The sequence below is a fragment of the Pantherophis guttatus genome, chromosome 7, assembly GCF_059756535.1.
Source record: "Pantherophis guttatus breed Tessera chromosome 7, ASM5975653v1, whole genome shotgun sequence".
NCBI classification, from domain to species: domain Eukaryota; kingdom Metazoa; phylum Chordata; class Lepidosauria; order Squamata; family Colubridae; genus Pantherophis; species Pantherophis guttatus.
Window position 1 is genome coordinate 47,538,353 of NC_142069.1, and position 20,782 is coordinate 47,559,134.

Consider the following 20,782-nt stretch of genomic DNA (forward strand, 5'->3'; position numbering starts at 1 on the left):
CGCGAAAACCTGAGAAAACATATATAAACAAACAAAAAGAAGAACTGAGAGAGATTTCAAAGATGCAGGTCACAAATAAGGTAAAGTACTTGGGGATTCAACTAACAACAAGATGCAGTTCTCTTAAAGAAAATAATTACAATAAGCAACAGATAGGACAAGATTTGGTGAAACGGGGAAATTTATCTTTGATTGATAGAATTGCAACTATTAAGATGAATATTTTACCTAGACTCTTATATCTTTTTCAGACAATTCCTATAAAGCTGGGTAAGGAATTATTTGCAGATTTAAATAAAATGGTTTTGAAATATTTTTGGCAGAGAAAAAAGGCAAGGATAAAACTCAAACTGTTACAAGATGCTAAGATGAGGGGTGGTTTTGGTTTACCGAATTTTGAATTATACTATCAAGCGGTTTGTTTAATGTGGATTAAAGAATGGGTAACATTGAAAAACACTAGATTATTAAATTTGGAGGGACATGATTTGTTGATGGGATGGCATGCTTTCTTATGGTATAAAAGAACTAAAATTCAGGGGCATTTTAGAAGACATCAGATACATGAAGCTCTGTTTTTGATGTGGGAGAGGATTAAAAAATACCATTATTTGAAGATTCCAGTCTGGGTATCTACAATTGAAGCTTTTTCTTATCCAGTGATATTTAGTGGGGAACAAATTGTTAGATATAGTGAATTATTGGATGAAAAGGGTGAACTTAAATTGAAGTAAGATTTAGAAGACCAGGGAATTAAGATGGATTGGTTCTCATACATGCAAATACTTTCCAGATATCGAGAAGATTTCAAACAAGAAGGTATTTATAGTGTTTTGACTGGTTTAGACAAGATATTAATGGGTTCTGATGACCATGTAATTAAAAAGCTATATGGATATTTACTTGAAGTAAAATTGGAAGAAGAACAAGTTAAAGAATCAATGATAGCATAGGGGAAAAATTTTGGTTATAGTATTGATTTAGAGAAATGGCAAAAATTGTGGTCACATAACTATAAAATGACAATGTCGACAGCATATAAAGAGAATTTGTATAAGATGTTTTACAGGTGGCATTTACCCCTGACGAGGATAGCCAGAATGTTCAAGAATAAATCAGAGAAATGTTGGAAGTGTCATCAAACTCCAGGATCTTATTACCATATGTGGTGGACATGCGTGGAAGCAAGGAGATTTTGGACTAAGATACATACGTAGTTAGAAAAAATGACAAAGAGACATATTGACTTTAAACCAGATATATTTTTATTAGGGATTTTACCACAAACATTTAATAAAGAATTACAATACTTAATTGTGAACATTTTAACAGCAGCCAGAATTATATTTGCCAAAAACTGAAAAGGAGAGAAAATAATTACTGATGAAGAAATTATTAAGAAAATGTTGGATTGTGCTGAAATGAGTAGATTGACATTTGAAATAAGAGAACAGGAAGATAAACAATATTATTTGATATGGGAGATATTTTATCAATGGTTTGACAAAAAAGTATGGAGATGAGATAGCATATATGAAATGAAATTTTGATGAGATGTTTAAATATTTATCTTCTGTTCAAGTAAAGAATAATTGTTATATGATGAGATCTGGAAAATTGTAAGCACTGTTGGAAGAAACATCCTTCTAGGTTCTGCTCCAAGTGGGGAAAACAGACACTGGAAACATGGAGACTGCTTGGAAAGATGGTTTAATGGTGGACAGGATCACATGGCTTGAGTTCCTGAACAGAAAAGGGCAGATACAGTAAATCCTCAGGTTTTTATGCTCTCTCTGGCTCTGCATTTCTTGGGGCCCCGAAAGAGTATCCTGATTGGTTGTCAGACTCCCAGGGGGTGGGGGCCTTGCTGGCTGATGGTCACATGTGCTTCCCAGGTCACATGTGGTGAGTTTCTGCTGCTATTGTGTAGAGGGCTAATCCTATCTTTGGCAATTCCTACTATGGCTCTGCCTGAAGGAGGCAGATCTTTGTTATGTAGAATAGACTGGCCCAGGCCTTAATGGCCCATTGACAAAGGGTGGGGGGCAGGAAGGTGGGAGCTGCTTTGTCTGTAAAATATGCTTCTCATATTTCTCATCCAGGGAAATATAATATTCTGCCTTTTTCATATTTCCTAAAATATTTCACTCTTCCAGGAAAGGGGTGGGTGCTAACTTCCTACAAAAATCCATCTGGAGAAAGGCACTGGAAACAAAATGGACACTGGAGGCTGATTGGAAAGAAAGGTTCTCTTTATTGATGAAGCAGAATCACCAACCACATGTGATTCTGGGCAGCTGACAAAATGCAGCTGAGAGTGGGTGGGTTTTATACCTTCTTTGGGCATACCTTCTTTAGTATTTTAGCATCCTGTTCTTGTGCAAGAACATGTCCTTTAATATTCTATTGATTGTTGTCAAATTCCTATGCGATCATGAATGGCTCTATAGGCAAAAGGGGAAATGCAAATCCTAGGTGCTTGTCTGACCTAATTTTGTCAAACTTTTATTTGTTGCTGTCTTGAGCCAGTCTTTCTGAATGGATTACCAGATCTGCATTTCTAAAAGCAAGCCTCCTCAGTTTCTGCCTGGGGCAGGGAAACTGGGGCTGGTTTCTGCCTCCCTTAAGGTTTTTCTGTTTCTCCTTTAGGGAATTATTTTATCTTCCCTTTTTAATATTTTGCAAAATATTTCATTCTTCCGGTGGGAGGGGGGTTAGGTGAGACAGAGAGAGCGAGCGAGCAAGAGAACAATCCAATTGGGTCTAAAGCTCCGTAACTGTTGCTGCAGCAAGACAGAGAGAGAGAGGAGGGGGGCACACAAATTCTGTGTTTGTGTATGTGTGTATGAGAGAGCGTGTGATACTTGCTTTAGTCAGGGCACGCAAGCTCCTGGCAACAGGGAGGGGGGGGAAAGCCAACTGAGCAGCCCTTTTTCTCTTCGTCTTTCCCACTCAAGAAGTGGCAGGCCCTGTGGGACAGCAGAGCCTCTCATTTCTTCTATAGTGCGGCAAACTCCAGCTTCAGTTGGGGCATTTAAGCTGCTGGCTTAAGCAGCAGCGGGCTCCACGGGACAGGGTCTCATTCCTGCCCCGGTGCAGCAAACTCTGGCAGGATGGATGTGAGTGTGAAGGGCCTGGCCCTGCAGTGCTTCCTTCCTCAATTGAAGGCTTCATTCAGCTTTCAAAAAGTAAGGCTGGGACATGCAAGCGAGCAGCATACCAGGACCACGGATGGCGTTGGCTCCTGCACCCAGCCACTTCCAATTCCATGGCCAGCTTTACTGTTTGAAGGCTGAATGAAGCCTTCAACTGAGCGAGGAAGCACTGCAGGGCCAGGCCCTTCACACTTCAACGCCACCAGCGGCACTGCTCAACTGAATGAGTAAAGAAGCTCAGGGCAGTGGGAAAAGGGGGCTGGCCCTGCCAAACCTCGCACACCCACCCTGGGGATCAGGCTCAGAAAAAGCCAAAGAGCCCTCGCCAAAGACGTTTGTCCATCAGCTGTCAACCCATGCACCTTTGCTGCACTTTGGCTGAGCCCGGCCGCTTGCTTGAAGAGAATATCCCTGCTTGTGCGTGTCTTCCTGGCCCTGCAACAGCTGGCCAGGGGGTTGTGTGAGAAGGAAGCCGCCGCAGTTCGTGCTCACTCCTCAGCTGCGGGTCTGTCCCCCTTTCTATCGTACCCAGATCCCGGATCCCAGTCCCACCCTGCCAGCCCTAGTGTTAGCGAGGTTGGTGTCAGCAACAGCCATGTTGGGCCAATGTCTTGAGGTGTAGCAGTGTATGCCCACAAAAAAGGCTGTGTGCCATCTCTGGCACGCATGCCATAGGTTTGCTGTCATGGCACTAGACCAAACTGGCTCTCATAGACCAAACTAAACTGTGGAGGAATGGCATTTTGTTATTTATTCAGGATCTTTTTGCTTGCCTTTCCTAGAGTAAACCCTATGCTTATATTCTACAAAGTAGCAATCTATAATTATATAACTGATATACTCTGACAAATTAAACTGGGACATCTTTGATAGGTTTTATGTAGAATACTGAGAAACAATCTTTGTGTGGGATTTGGAGCTAAATTTTTTTAGGGTTCTTAAGGATAAAGTGTGTCTTAAGTTTTACAGAAGTGTAATTTACAGTCCTATAGATATCAGATAGGAATACTACCTATAGCTGTCAAATCTTCCATTCTCCTTACTGAGTTGACAGTAATTCCTATGAGGTCTATTTCCCACCAGTAATGTATACCAGCCATGACCCAACAACTAATCATAGAACACTTTCCCCCTGCATTCAAAGTTTATAGGAGGTAAAGAAAGTATCTAATGACAGAAGCAAGCATGTGTTAAATATAACCTGAAAATCCAGTGCATGTCCACTTTTTATCAAATATGCTCTCTGATATGGGATTGATTTCAGTCCTTTATCTGAATAAAATAATCCAACTGAGATCTACATATGTGGGTCTGATCGGAATAAATTGTAGGGGTGACTCAAACATGATATTGCATTCCTTATTTATCCCTTTTTATTTGTTGTAACTTCACTTTTACAAGTTCTATTGTGTCACATTTTATGTTTTCTTCTGAATGTTTCCTTTTGTATTTTGATATGGCCTATTGGGCTAATCAGTAACAACAAAGCTTGGGAATGATTTAGGTAGAAATCCATCTGTGAACTGTCGAGTTTAACTTGGTTCTGAAACAGAAGTTTCTTACGAAGATAACATGGTCTGGACAGAACATACATCAGTGGCCCACAAGAGTAAACTTGGTTTCCCACCTTCTTCCTTATAGAGGTTATTGAGATATCAGGAATGCCATCTCCCATGTAAAATGTTTAATTTGGACCAGTACGATTAGTTAAAATGGAGAGATTTAAAACTGAAGAAGTAGAGGTAGATTTTGGCTAGGGAAGGATGAGCTCTTTGAGGAACTCACGTACTTGTAGATGGTTTCAAAAGTTGGTATCTTTTGACTATCCAGGAAGAAAACTCCCAATGGTGCTAGTATTAAGGGAAATGGCCCATCATTGAAAGCTACTGTAAGGGAAGACACACCCATTCTTTTCATTTAAAATATTATTTTCATCATCCTAATATTTGGTCAGTAAAATTACTTTTAGTAACCACTGCCTTGAACAGTAATATTAAATATATAATTATATATGTAAGGGTCAGACATAATTATGAAAGTGGACAATTGCAGGAATATTTGTATCAACACAATCATGTTTTCCTTAAATATGACCTTTTTTTCAGCATAACAGTATTCCATTGAAGTATTTTGAAAAATAAAGAGTATTAAAAATATATAACTTAATCTGCTGCATATTAGGGGGAGATATTCTAGATATTAAACAGGTGAAACTGTTTCAGTTTTCTAAAAAAAGCAAAGAAGAGTTCAGAGGCAAGACTAATAAAGAACTACTTTATTCATAAAAAACAATTATCTTGCATTAAAAAACATTGCCATTCTGTTTTATACAAAGTCATAAATATATTTTATGATGATATATTCTATTTCTGACAATAAAAAGACTCCCACACAGTGCAGACTGCCATCTACACCATTCTACTAATACTTTGTACGTTTTTTGTGTATTATAATTACAGTATATTAATAAGCGGATTAAAAATTATTAAGTCTCTAGATATTAGTGGATTATAGCTCCAGTTATTCTTAAAACCCTGTAAGTCTAACAAGTGGTGGAATCCAGTAGCATGTAGAGACCTACAAATTCCTCATCTATGATTATTTTACAAATGCAATAAATGTTACAGCTGAATGAGATGTGGAGTTACCATTTTGCTCTCTAAAAGACTTGAGGAAAGAATATATTGAGCTTGGATGGATAAAGATACTCTAAATTATTGTTACTCTCTTCAAGACATAGGATGCAAGGACTTGAAATTTTAAAATTGTATTTACATTTCAGAAAATACTCTGCAGAACACAAAATTGCTTTGTAATATACAATGACACTGTACTGGACATGTTGTTTTGAACATTACCTCTAGCAGGCTGTTTTGAAAAATAACTATAGCTATCAAATGTTGCATTTAAAGTATTCTTCAGTCTGAATAATAGCTAAGATCCAATCATTATATAAAATAGTCGAGCTTTCATAATACTGAGAGAAAGTACAAGGATGATTTACTGAATAAATTTGGTTTTGAAGATATCAAATACTTTTAGAACAGCAAATGAAATTGAGGGCATGTTCTATGCTATTACTTTTGTGCATCTGGACAAATGCTCCCCTTTAAAAAAATGATCCACTTAAGGCAGCTTATAAAATATACCGGCCAAATTTCTGAAAGCATATTAGATTTATATTCTTCATGACACTTCAGAGACATTTTATTGGAGGAGATAGATTCAGTTTTTTGCTCATTATCACAGCTTCCTAAAGTGAAATGGGCAAAAAATGTACAGATAATACATTAAAAGTTCTATTTTATAGCATATTTTATAAGAAAACAAAGCAAAAAGCAAACCCCAAAACACTGTAATGTCTTTATTCTAATATAATGATCAAATGTATTTTTGAAATAAAAGTGAACTCCCTTCCAAAATGAATACTTTTGAAAGCATACTGTGAAATGCCAATTTGAATTTCAGGTTCATAGGAGCCAGTTTGATATAGTGGTTAAGGCACCATTTCAGCCGGGCTCAGGCCTTAATCAGGGCTCTTTATTCAAAATGGCGGACGCCCCTAAATCGCGCCATTCCCGCCAGGCCTCATCGAGAGGAAAACGCCCTGCTCAGGAAGACCCGGGAGAGGGCACATCAAGGGGAAACCCCTCGAAGGCCCCAAAGGTTGCTGCCCCCCCTCCCCACAAGCAATCGAGGGAGGAGGAGAGACGTCACAGGGCCATTGAGAAGGCCTTCCAAAAAGCACTGGGCCGTTCCCCTGTAGATTCTGGCGCTGTTCAAGCTGCTGTGGTTCCCCCACGGCCTCTCCAGGCCCTGTCCCCTGATAACTCTGTACAAGGGGAAGGCCTCTTTGATCCTGAAGTGGAATCAGTTTTTCCTCTGGCCCAAGAGGACTCCGTTTCTCCTCAGCATGATCAGGATCTTCACTTAGCGCCTGAAGCGCCTTTGGCCAATGTTCCATCTCTTCCGCTTCACAGTATTACTCCTGAGCTGGCGGGTTTGATTTCCACTGCCATTCGCCATGGCATTGCACAGGGACTCCAGCAGAGGCCTTCTTCTGTAATTTCCGACCATGCCGGGACAGGCCTATCTTATAGGGATCAGCATTACCAGTCTCCGGTCGATGAGGTCATAGAAGCTGGTGCGAATGTAGATTTAGAAAGCTGAGACTCCCTTTCTGAGGAGGGCCAGGTCATGGACAATGAATTGTCAGATGATGAAGGGTTGGAGCCCGATCAACCCGCCTTCATTGGTCTTTTTCGCCCTCAATTATTCAAATCCTTACTGTTCAAGGCTCAGAAGGTCACTCACCTTGGCACCTCATCCTCCTCGGGGGCGGATTCCTCCTCCTCCACTGACCCAGCCTCAGTACTCTTTCAGGAGCCTGCTGTTCATAAAGAAGTGGTCCCAGCGCCCAAGTTGTTTTCAGATGTCCTTACGCGTCAATGGTCCCTTCCAAGTTCTGGCCCAGTTCCAAACAATTTGGACAAAAGGTTTTATAATATAGCCCCGGACTTTTCCCAGCTTTTGCAGGTCCCTTCGGTGGATGCTCCAGTGCTGGCTCTCTCCTCCCCATCTCCCCTTGCAGGTCCTCCAGAGGATTGTCTACGGCCTGAGGAAAAGAAAGCAGAAAGGACATACATCAAGGGTCATCAGGCCTCGGCCTAGTCAGTACAAGCTGCCTCCGCAGCTTCCTTCTTTAACAGAGCTACCATCCTCTGGCTGCGTCAGCTGCAGGCCCGCTTACCACCTTCAGACCACCGCTCCCACCAAGATCTAAACAAGATTTTGGCTGCAGTAGAATTTTCAGCGGACGCCACGCTGAATGCCGCCCGGTTTTCTGCCAAGGCCATCGGCTCTTCTATCACTGGTCGCCGTCTACTGTGGCTCCGTAATTGGCAAGCGGACATCCGCAGCAAATGGCGCTTGGCCTCCTCACCCTTTGCCGGGGACAAGCTCTTCGGCGCTCAACTTGATCCTCTGCTAGTGGAAACAAGAGACCACCGCAAGGTTTTACCCGCTCTCAACCGTCGTCCTGATAGCTGTCCATACACCTCCTTTCGTCCCTCATCCTTCCGGCCACAGGACTCCTCCTCGTCCACTCAACGCCCACAGCGCTCCTTCGCTTCCAGAAACCAGGCTCCGGCGGATCTTCAGGTCAGGCCCGGCTCCCGGTTCCCTTTCAAACGGCCCTTTCGTGGAGGCAGAGGCCGCCCCTTTAGAAGGTCCCGCTGAACCCTCTGCTCCTATGGCTATAGGGGGTCGTTTATCCCATTTCTTTAATTGCTGGGATGTTACGGTATCTGACGCCTGGGTTAAGTCCACCATTCATTTTGGCCTTTCACTAGAATTTCGTTCCACCCCCCCCAAATTCTTCCTTAGTTGTCCCCTTTCCTGGGATCCTGTGAAGCGTGACCGGATGGACTCTGCCATCCTTCACATTTTAGAGATCAGGGCTATCCAACCTGTCCCTCCATCCCAGGAAGGTCAAGGTTTTTATTCTCGCCTTTTTCTCGTCCCCAAGGCCTCGGGGGCTGGAGGGCCATTCTTGATTTAAAATCCTTAAACCGGCACTTAGTCTACCGCCGGTTTAAGATGCATTCCCTCCAGACCATCCTCCTGGGTGTTCGCCAGGGGGATTACATGACTTCCATTGATTTGACGGAGGCCTACCTCCATATTCCGATTCGGCCTGGTCACCGCAAATTTCTTCGCTTCTGTTACAATGGGAGGCACTTTCAGTATACGTCCCTACCCTTTGGATTGGCCTCAGCTCCCCGTGTTTTCTCCAAAATCATGGCTGCCCTTATGGCCCATGTTTCGTCCATCCCTATTAGAGCTATGTTTTATTTGGACAATATTCTTATCCTCTCCCGCTCTCCAGATCTGGCTCACTCAGATTTGAATAGGACCATTCAGATTTTACAGTCCCATGGCTTCTCCATTAATTGGTCAAAAAGCCATTTGGTTCCTTCCACTAAGATTCAACATCTGGGGGCGATTATTGACACTAACACGGGGGAGGTTTCCCTCTCCCCAGACCGCATTCTGAGCCTGTCCTCTCTGGCCTCCCATGTCCGACTTAGTAGGTCTGCCTCCATTGCTGACTTGTCAACTTTGCTTGGCAAAATGGTTTCGTCTTACGGTATCGTCCCCTGGTCTCGTCTCCACAGCAGGGCACTCCAATGGCTGCTTCTCCCTTTTCAACGGTTGGCTTCTGCTCCCACCTCTCGGCCTGTTCGGCTTCCTCAAGCAGTCATCGAGTCCCTTCGCTGGTGGACCTCGCCGTCCATTTCTCTAGGGAGCAAATTCCTCGAGCCCCAACGGACGATAGTGACTACCGACGCGAGTCTCCTCGGTTGGGGGGCTCATCTCGGCCCTCTCTCGGCTCAAGGTCTCTAGTCCCTACAGAAGCAGTCTCTCAGCATCAACATTCTGGAGCTGCGAGCGGTTTACCTGGCTCTCCTCCACTTCAAATCCCATGTCGTCGGTCAGGATGTATTGGTCCTGATGGACAATATGTCAACGAAGGCCCACATAAATCGGATGGGCGGCACTCGTTCCATGCTATTGATGAGGGAGACTCTTCGTCTAGGTCTCTGGGCCGAGGCCCATTTGCGCTCTCTGCGGGCCGATTACATCGCCGGGAGGGACAACATCCGAGCGGATGCTCTCAGCCGGAACCACCTGGACCACACCGAGTGGAGCATCTCCCCACGGCTCTTCCAGCTCCTCATGGATTGCTTCGGCCCTCTGCATGTCGACTTGTTCACTTCCAGCGCCAATCACCTCCTTCCTCGTTTCTTCTCCCGCTTCCCAGCTCCGGGAGTGGAAGCGGTGGACGCACTACGCAGTCCTTGGCCGCGGGGAGTCCGGCTGTACACGTTTCCTCCCCTGCCCCTGATAGCCAAGGTGGTTCGGAAACTCCTCCTAGAAAAGGCCGAGCTTCTCCTTCTGGCTCCATCCTGGCCCCGCAGACCCTGGTTTGCGGACCTAGTAGCCCTGTCAGTGGCACCACCGTGGCGCATCCCAGACGAGCTTGTCGAGCTGCAACAGGGCAATCTGTCTCATCCGGAACCTCAGGCCTTCCAGTTGACCGTTTGGTCCTTGAGCGGCGCAGTCTAACTGCCTCTAGGGTCTCCCCAGCTGCTGCTGCGATCATACTAGCTGCTCGCCGACCGGCCACCTTGCGCATTTATGATTCGACGTGGAAGTCCTTTCTCCGCTGGTGCTCCTCAAGGGGCCTAGATCCGTCGGATATTTCAATTGAACATCTGTTAGATTTCCTGCATGACGGCTTCGTCTCCGGCCTGGCTCCTAATACCCTCCGTCGCCAAGTTGCTGCCTTATCATCTGTTCTACAACTCCGGTCTTCAACCCCCCTTTCGAAGGAGCCCCTGATCCGGAGTTTTCTGCGCGCCACAAACTTGCGCCCCCCCGTCATCCACAGGTTTCCTACCTGGGACCTCAACAAGGTACTTGTGGCCCTGACCAAGCCTCCCTTCGAGCCTCTCCGTGAGACCAGCCTCAAGATGTTGTCCTTCACGGTCTCCTTTCTAGTGGCAATCACTTCCGCCCGTCGTATATCAGAGCTGGCTTCACTGTCATCTCGCTCTGACCTTTGTCTCTTCCACAAGGACAGGGTAGTCCTCCGTCTGGACCCTGCCTTCCTACCCAAAGTCAACTCCACATTTCACAGGTCTCAGGAGCTCGTCCTCCCTAATTTTTGCCCTTCCCCTCAGCATCACCTGGAAAGACTTTGGCACACACTGGACGTCCGGAGAGCTCTTAAAGTCTATTTATCGCGTACTCAATCCTTCTGCCGAACGGAGGCACTCTTCGTCTCCTTTCAACCGTCGTCCATGGGATCTAAAGTCTCTTCGACAACTGTTGGACGTTGGCTGAGGGCCACTATTTCCACAGCTTACGATGTCCAGTCCTTGCTGGTGCCCCGGAAAATCACCGCTCACTCTACTAGGAGCGCTGCCACGTCGGCTGCCTGGGCTACCCAGGCCCCTTGGGAGGAGATTTGCAAGGCCGCAACCTGGTCGTCGGTTACCCCCTTCATCCGTCATTATCGGGTGGACACCTATGCTTCGGCAGATGCAGCTTTCGGCCGTCGAGTGCTTCAGAGGGTCCGACCTACTCCCTCCCTGTAGGACATGTGGCTTTGGTATGTCCCACGCCTGACTGCCGTGACAGCCTGGGAGGAGAATGGGCGTTGTACTTACCTGATACGCCCCTTCTCTCCTTGCTGTCACGGCAGTCAGCCCCACCCGGTCGGGGTTCCTGGGGTTTCTCGGGAGAGGGTGTCCTTTCACCTCTCTTGTATTTTTTTCCGATAGACACTTCAGTCCGCTGGATACCTTCGCCTCAAAACTGGAGCTAAGAGGAAGAGGCGGGACTTTGCTTTTCCAGTGGACTCGGTCCTATTGGGCAGCTACCTGTCAACTACCCACGCCTGACTGCCGTGACAGCAAGGAGAGAAGGGGCGTATCAGGTAAGTACAACGCCCATTCTCAGCCCAACTTTCCTCATAGATTTGTTGTGGGAAAAATAGGAGAAGGAAAGAGTATTAGTTATATTTATCAGCTTCAGTTATTTATAGAAACAATAAAGATGGGATAAAAACAAACCTAAATCTTTTACTGGAGCTAAGTATCTATTTGTAACAGAAGAGCAAAGACACTGTTCCCCATCTGCTTTTATGTTTGTTCTTTGTAAAAATAGAAATTGCCAGGGGGCGAATAGATGTATGTACACAAGGAGGTAATACAGACAAACATGCCCAATAGAGTCAGTAAGAGATTAAGGTGCTGGACTAGGACTGATCCAGCATGACCTTCAATGGACAAGCAAATTGATTCAGACTGATTTTTATATACACTCACAAAAGTAATATAAGCCTATAAGGTTAATTTCTAACATAAATGTATACAATTAAGAAACAACTACATCTTCCTGTAACAAACAGTACAAATGAATCAAAAGTGCAAAATACAGACTATGCTTGCATTTTCAGAAATTTAGAAGTCATTACATTAGTGTATAGTATGGTGAGGTTTTAATAATTTTTGCAGCTTTGGATTCCAAAAAGTACATTAATCAGACAATAAGTTTAATGAGTACATAAAACCAGCTACGGATCTTGAATCATAGTGTAAATATATTGGTCCAGTTCATCTCACATTTTGCATTCCCTTCTAGAATTTGGCCAAACAGTAAATTATTACAGTTGATCAATTCTGTACTGGGTACTTTCAATTAGAACTACAGTTAATATTTGGAATATTCAGATAACTATTTTAAAATTAAAGATTCATTAGGAAAGTGACTTCTGTTCCTTTCCTTAGAAAAGTCTTTTCCCTAATACATTTTTAAAGATTTATATATACCCCCGCACACACGCGCACACACACACACACATTCAAGGCAGCAAACATACCTAATTCTCCTGTCTCCATTTTCCCCACAACAAGGGAGAATGAGTTCCAAAGTCACCCAGCTGACCTTCATGCCTAAGGCAAAACCAGGGATATTAGTCTTGTGGTTTCTAGCCTCAGGCCTTAACCACTACATAGTTCTTGACTTATGACCACAACTGAGCCCAAAATTTCCATTGCTAAACAAGACAGTTGTTAAGTGAGTTTTCCCCTTTTTATGACTCTCTTAGCCACAGTTGCTAAGCGAATCATTGTAGCTGTTAAGTGAATCACATGGTTGTTAAGTGAACCCAGTTTCTCGCAATAATTTTGCTTGTTGGCCGCCAGCTGGGAAGTTTACAAACAGTGACCCCAGGACAGTGCAACTGTTATAAAGTCATTTTTTTCACTGTTGTTGTAACTTCAAACGGTCATTAAATGAGTGGTTGTAAGTCAAGGACTACCTGTAGATGAGACTGGCTCTCAAAAATAGAACATAACACGTTTCAATATATAAAGCAATAACAACAAGATTGTCCCAGACTACACTTTTATTATAGCATTGTTACCTTTTTGTTAAACTTCTGCTGTTCCATTACAGTACTTTGCCCTTAGGGCTGGTCGCAGAGACCTTGTAGTATCCCCCTGCCTGTTTCCAACCCTCATTTCCTTCCTTGGATTTCTGCTGGTCAAGGGCCTGCTTCCCATCCTGCCGGGCCCTATATCCTCCTCCTTACTTACCTTTTACGAGGTAAGTAGCCCTGCAGAACGTGATGGAATACTGCAGAACTTGGGAAGCACAGCAGGCTGCTCTGTTGCTGGGCCACGCAGTGCCATCCTGGAAGCAGCCTGTCCTCTTTCCCTAACCTAAGATCAGAGATCTTTGAAAAGTGTGTGATGGTGACATGAAGTAGGGAGGAAGGTGTGGCACTTGGTGGGTGGGAAGCAGGCCCAAGGCCTGCAGAGACGCTGAGAGGAGGAAACAGAGTTCAGGATGTCTTGGGGGGGGCGGGGGGGGGAGGACCTGTACTAGGCCTTCCAGAGCCTCCCCTGCCACCCCGAGGGACATCATGATCTATTGAACAACCACATCTGGGAAAGCAAGGATGAAGGGGTTGTAAGTGAGTCACTTCCTTTAACTGCTGTTATGACTTCCAACCATAATAAGCAGTCTCTATTATGGTCAAGAGTACAGAAGTATTCTATACAGTGCTGATAGCATAGAATCTGGTAACATGACAAAGCCATAGCTAATCATAATCCAACTAAATTGAACTAATCAATAATTTCAAGTTGATATAACTACAGTTTAAAACATAAGGATACATTTGGGTGAGGCTGATTAATACCCTATCTTGGTATAACCATGGTTATCTTTACATCCAAGTTAATATTCAGTGAGAATTTATTCTTAACTAGGGGTTAAGGGGATGATGTTGATTTTAAAAAATCTCCATAATGCTTTGGAAGTTCTGTCTTAAATATGTTTAAATCATAGCAGAAATATATACGAGTTGCAAGAAAGTTTACAAATCAAGTTGCAAGTAACACTACATCTGCACTGGCCAAAATAATTAGAAAAGAAACCTCTTGTATAAATTACTGAATCTTGAACAAAGTAAAAAGAAAACACTTTCAAACTACAGGAGCCAGCCTGCACCGAGTTAGGTAATACTTATAAACTTAGAAAACTTAACAACTTATAAAATTCTCAGTCTTAATAATTTTGGAGTACCAGTATTTTGCTCAACTGTGAATGTTAATTATAATTAAATATACATTAAAATTTAAAATATGCAGAAAAAATATAACAATGCATGTGACTATTAGAAATTAAAAATCCAGAAAAAACAATTTGGTTTCTCAGTATTTACCAGATCAAGAAACTTCAATGTTCACTTGATTACAACATAGGAGTCTCTTTTAATACTGACATAATCATAAGGACATGATTTTCTAGCAAAAAACACTGTATCTGTCTGAATGAGTCCATTTGGTATAAATAGGACAGTTCACAATGATTGCACTGTAATTACAAACAGCCCTTTAAAGAAACAAATTGTGCATACATACATGTGTATACACACACACACACACACACACACACACACACACACACACACAGAGAGAGAGAGAATCTGGGTATGTCAACATGAACAGACACCAATCATCTACCAGTCTTCTTTACTGTGTTTTTCTTTCTACTGAGTCCTGTGACCCCCCCCCTCAATGTAATCCACTCCATACACCAACTGGGCAGAGTAGGAGGAGGCAGTGCATGGCAGCTATAGGAGAGAGAATACCTGCTCTGCTGGGAGATGGACAATTTTAGATTCCTCCATAGACAATGCATTGCTTTTGGAATCAGTGCATATTAAAGCAATTCATTTGTTACCAATAAAAATACTTAATTTACGGACGTTGAACCAGCTTGCTTTTGTTCCCATCTTGCTCACTAAGTTTGAAGTGTGTGTAAGCTAGAATGCCAAACAATGTGCATGTAATTCCAAGGCCTTGATTAATTGATAAAGGATCCTTAAATAAGAGATATCCTCCCATGAGGGTGATGCAGAATTTGAAGTGTCCAAACATATTGTATCTATATAACCGTGTTAAGGAACATCATAATTAATCCAAATTCAATAATTAATCCAAAATAAACAAACACTAAATCCTATGCCAGGTTTGGCTTCTTAAGTCCTACTCTTGTAAATGTAAGCTAGGTCACATCCCTCAAGAATAACTGGAACTCTGCTTCATTAATACAGGTTATAGTAATAGAATCTTGAAAGCCCAATAGCATTTTCCTTCCTCTTTCTTATTTTCAAGCAAGTTAAAAGTGGAGTCAGTTTCATTTAAGTTTTCCTCTTCTCCTGAGCTTAAATAATATTTTTGTTACTGCTAGTGTATACTTTTGCTAGGCTCATGTCCATAGTTCCTTATTGTGTACAATGGTTCTTAAAATTGCCTAAAACTGAAAGCGAGGTTTTCTCTTGTATTTGTTAATTCATTTTTGGCTTTAAGGAAAACTTCTCTCACTGTTAACAATACAGGTAGTCCTTGACTTAATGACCACAATTTCGAGTCCAAAATTTATGTTGTTAAGTAAGGTTTATACAACCTCTCCTGCCATAGTTGTTAAGTGAATCCACTGCAGCTGTTAAGTTAGTAACATGGTTATTAAGTGACTCTGGTTTCCCAACTGGCTTTGCTTGGCAGAAAGTTACATAAGGGGTTCACATCACCCCGAGACATTGCTGAGAATTGAGAAATTTTGATCATATGATTATGGGGATGCTGCAATGATCATAAGTATGAAAAATGATCATAAGTCACTTTTTCACAGTAACTTTGAACAGTCACTAAACGAACTGTTGTAAGTCGAGGACTGCCTGTGTTCATTTTATATATTTTTTCAATAAAAGATTCATCATTATTTTACTGCTACTATAGAAAGTAAATCCAAAAATTGGAGATGAGTTATTCTCTCATAAAACGATGCAAACAGACTTGTTGAAAGATCCTAAAACATAGTGTTTAAGTCCAATACAATATGATTCTACAGTTTCTGAAAATTTTACCTAAAAGATTTTATTTTTGACTAACCTGATGTTTCTGATTTGTACAGTTTATTACCAGTGTAATACAGTAAGGATACGTCACTGGTGAAGTATTCCCAATAATCCAATAAATAGACAAGTTCACCATAAATGCTATTATTCCAGAGACCAGCACCATAGACTGTGAATTAGAAAAAAAAAAAGCACTTACAAATCACTGCAAATGATTTTTAATAGACAATATCCTCTATAAAGTGACAGATGGTTGCAAATGGTATCCTGTTCATTGCCTTTCTGAACATTTTACATTCACAGTAAGAACTACAGCCTGTGTTTATAAACACAATTGGATCTGATTTCTTATCCTTAGCTTTTTCTACTTTGAATTATTATTCCCTTTGATAAATGTTAAAAATCTGGAAGCATTTTTCTTTGAACATTTAATTGCAAGCTGAAATATGGAGCATAAAGTTAACAAACTATATAAAAAGGGTTTATTAGATTTACATTTCACAATACCTATTTCCAGCAATATCTCAAGTACCATCTCCTAAGCAGTTTTATTTATCACTGAAATGTGTTTGAATATTAGTAGCTTGGCTTGGTGGTTAGGCTGTTGGTTAGAGCTCCGAGCTTGGCAATTTGGTTGCAAATATTTTGTCACCATTTAGAGAGGCATCATCAGTGTATTTTGAATTATTTATCATTTACTGAATTTATAAACTATGCCTTTTGATTACATCATGCATGGAGTGATATATAATAAAAGCACGAATTAAAAGTTATGCTCCCAAAACTTTTATTATGAAGCTGGCAAAGAGTCAAAAATAATCAAAATTCAGGGCAAGAGAAGAACCAAGGAATACCCCAAGCCAACCTCTCTAACCAAGACAATGTAAATGAATCACTCAAGACTGGCTTGTTTGATTTCAGCAAGATTACTTCATTGTCTGCCTTCAGACAAATACCTGAAGAAGTTTGAAAAGCAATATACTGTATGCAGCTATTATTAGTCGGACTAATTTATGTTATGTTATGTCTATAAAGTGAAGATTATTTTAAAAAATAATTCAGTATTGGGTTGACCTTTTCATGCAGTCCTTCAGTTGTAATATCTCACATTTGAAAATTCAGTGGCTAGCAACTAAATAACGGGAAACACTGATTCAATAAAGAACTTCCAAATTTAGGATTATATTTGCCTATATTTGAATAGGAATGTTGTTTGTTAAATTTTAAGAGCATTTAGAAGAAATAGAATGAAGAAGAAAAATAAACAATTTACCACAGCAGAGACTGTCCAGGGGCCAAAAATTCCACCTTCTCCAAAGACTGGTTCAAAGAAGGGTACAACGCACAGCAACATGCCACATGACATTGGTGCTTGATAGTATAGTAGCTGCATAGAATTTACCTGTAGTTCATGTTGTTTTGTTCCTACCCACTGAAACAAAGAAAAATATATTAATAGCCCACATGTCTAACCTTGACATAAATAAATTACAATATGCCTACTAAAATACTGCATTGGTATGTACTTTAAGAAAAGCATGTATAGCTCAACCCTTTTTATTCCAATTGCACAAGGCAGCTGAAGAATCTGAAAGAAAAGACAATCAGTTTCTTCTGTTTATCCTGATACAATGGCATAAATATCAGTGTCTAGATCACAGATTCCTTAAAATACCAAAAAATAAAATATAAAAAAATGAAACAGAATAAAATATTTCGAAAGCAGAGAGGCATCTTAATATGCAAGCTTGCTAGCAGTTACATATTATGGAGAAAACATGAGCTAAAACTTTTGAACTTGAAGTTGATACAAGCTAAAAACTGCACAGTATGGGTAAATTGAGGAAGCAAGTAAATATTCCAGCTATGAACTTCATGGATAGTTCTAGAGTAAATTTCCCCAGTGTGGGCATCTTCTATATAAGGATTTCAGCTGCCAATATTTTTAATAATAATCATGCTGGCTGAACAACTCTAGGAGTTATATCAGCTTGGGAGGAAGCAGGGCAGTGGTACAGGTGGAAGACTCCCAGGTTACATTGTCAATGTAAGGACCAATAGCCTGAAGACCATGGAATGTGCAGCGAAAAAGGACCATGAGGCATAGCATGTTTTGTTGCTGGATGACACAGAACAGGCACCGGTGGCTCCCTGGGCGAAGGTGGTAGCTGTTCAGGAGGCATTGTTCAGTGTGGTGCAAAATGGGAGGAAGTGGAAGAATGAGAGCTTGCCAGAGATGCAGTGCATGCCCTGCAGCTTGTGTTGGACACGCTCCTGGAAAATCAAGCTTGCAAGGTTGCATTGGAAGCTGTTGGCCTGTTGCTGGGTGGAGAAAGCAGCGGCCTATGGGTACTACCTGTAATCTTATTGCTCTCAAAGTCAATAGAAAGTCAACAATAAGACAAGTAAAAACTTCTAAAAACAATCACTTACTGTTTTGCTTAATTATCTTTAATTAAAACATTTTAAACTTTAAAATATCAGTTATTTGTATTTGCCTTGAGAAAACTCAATTTAAAATGTATGTTTAGTGATAAAACTTCTACTTACTCTCTGAGAAGTCTTTTCAACTCCCTTCCCATTCTAAAAAGAAGAAATGTCACCTATCTCTCACCAAAAAATTATTATGGGAAAAATAATGCATATAAACTTGGATGAATGCCTGCTCACCCAATCACTACAACAGAACTAACACAAGCTATGAAATGGAACTACCAACCATCAAGTAGTAAACAACAGCCTAATCAAGGAATTACCAAGGAGAAAACACCACCACTATCAACACTGACAGGGCAAGCTACTATATATAAACAGAGAGCAAACCCCATTTCCTCCTAGCTTTGATGATGTTACCTAATTGGGTAACGAAAGGTTTGGAAGCAAATAACCAAACTCAGAGAATACCAAGGACTCCATAGTTCATCTCTGAGCTACCTATATTCTTTTCTATTGAAACTGGAATGAACCACTATCAAGACTGTTCAAAACTGTTCAAATGATTAATAGGCTATTCACAAACAAAATAATTGATATTACAATGCAGTAGCTTCATGCAAGCAAATTTTTTCATCCCTATGCACAGTTTATTGTTGAGTACAAAACAGAATAAGCAAGTTTCTCATCGCTGTAGATCAATATACAATCCTACAATATTTTTTAAAAACTGGCCATTCTTCATGAATTAACTCTTCAAATAACTATTTAAAATATTAATAATATTACAAGTATTTTGAACAAAACTCCTTATTAATCTAAGACAGCATCATCCATGGTCAAAAGCCATGGCCAAAAACAACTTGGCACCAGGTTGGGACGCCAAGAGTGCATATGGCAGCCTTCTGCAAATACGATTTATATATTTGTGCATAGAGTTTTTCCAACAGAAAATAGCTTTTCCTACAGTTAAATAAGACGAAACTACAGTTTAAATAACAAGAAACTATGTAGAACAAATACGTTCTACTCAGAAGACTGGAAATTAATACAGAATAGATTACATAAAATATTATTCTGAGTTTGCATTTAAAAAAACCATATTTAACTTACCACTTGATAAAGAGATGTTACTATAACACCAAGAGCAGCAAATATCATCCCAAGTAAACTAAATTTCACATCATAATAAGAATTTAAAAAAACACCTAAAGTGATAGGAATCTGTGAAAGAAAGAAAGAAAGAAACATTTGATGCCTAAGTATTTCAGTATTATTTCTTAGTACTAAAACAATCTTCATAAACTTTTTGGTTTCCGAATGATTAGAATTTCTACAGCCTCTAACCTGTATAAATAAGACCGGAGGCTAGCAGGTGCTATATCCCTAGCTTTTCATAACATCTTGTCTGACAAATTTTAAAACAGCATATATTTTTTGGTTTTGTGATTGAACCTGATATATATCTTGCAATTTTAGGATGAAAAGGGGGCATTTACATTTTATAGTTTTGAGTCAAAGCCCCTAAACAGCTAGTCACAATCAACTCTGGACATTCATTATTTTACATTTTTATATATATATTAATGTACAATACAATGAACTCGGCCAGTACAGCAGCCTTCACCAATTCTTTACCTTTGGGCACGTTGGCTTTCATAATAATAAGCACCCTGTTATTAAGACCAGCTGCCTGCAATTACTGCAGGTTCGAATCTTGCCAGGTTCAAGGTTGACTCAGCCTTCCATCCTTTCTAAGGTAGGTGAAATGAGGACCCAGATTGTGGGGGCAATAAACTGACTTTGTATAAATATACAAAAGGATGAAGGCTATTGCTTAACGCACTGTAAGCCACCCTGAGTCTCCGGAGAAGGGCGGCATATAAATCAAATTTAAAAAAAATCCCTACTCAGCACATCCATACTATCTAGAAATTATAGAGACACTAATCTATCAAATCTAGGAGCCATCATACCTGGGAAAGCAATTGCCTAAATCAATTATTTTTAACCAGCCTTCATAATCAACCAAAAAGGCCATTCTGTCTACAGTGGACGCTATTTCTGACAATGCTTCACTTCCAGCTCAACTTCTCCTTGCTCAAAGATTGCAGCCCATTGCTTCGGGAACCGTCAGCACGCGCAGCCCTCTTCCTTTGGCTTCGGCCCACCCGTCACACCCTGCCCTGCTTCTCAC

General features: G+C 41.2%; 1 protein-coding gene across 3 annotated transcripts in view; it reads right to left on the minus strand.

Moving 5' to 3' along the window:
- SLC35E3 (solute carrier family 35 member E3) overlaps positions 1 to 20,782 on the minus strand; it is a 43,438-nt gene that overhangs the window by 20,427 nt on the left and 2,229 nt on the right. The window contains exons 2-5 of one of the 3 annotated variants that reach the window (XM_087874118.1): positions 19,699 to 19,809; positions 17,426 to 17,584; positions 16,187 to 16,321; positions 1,580 to 1,743 (exon numbers count right to left, since the gene is read on the minus strand). In XM_087874118.1, coding sequence (XP_087730244.1) covers positions 1,711 to 1,743; positions 16,187 to 16,321; positions 17,426 to 17,584; positions 19,699 to 19,809 — 438 coding nt within the window. In that variant the 3' untranslated portion in view covers positions 1,580 to 1,710. Of the gene's footprint in view, positions 1 to 1,579; positions 1,744 to 12,054; positions 15,180 to 16,186; positions 16,322 to 17,425; positions 17,585 to 19,698; positions 19,810 to 20,782 lie in introns of those variants that run through there. The other 2 variants (XM_034402851.3, XM_034402852.3) reach the window with 2 other exon arrangements.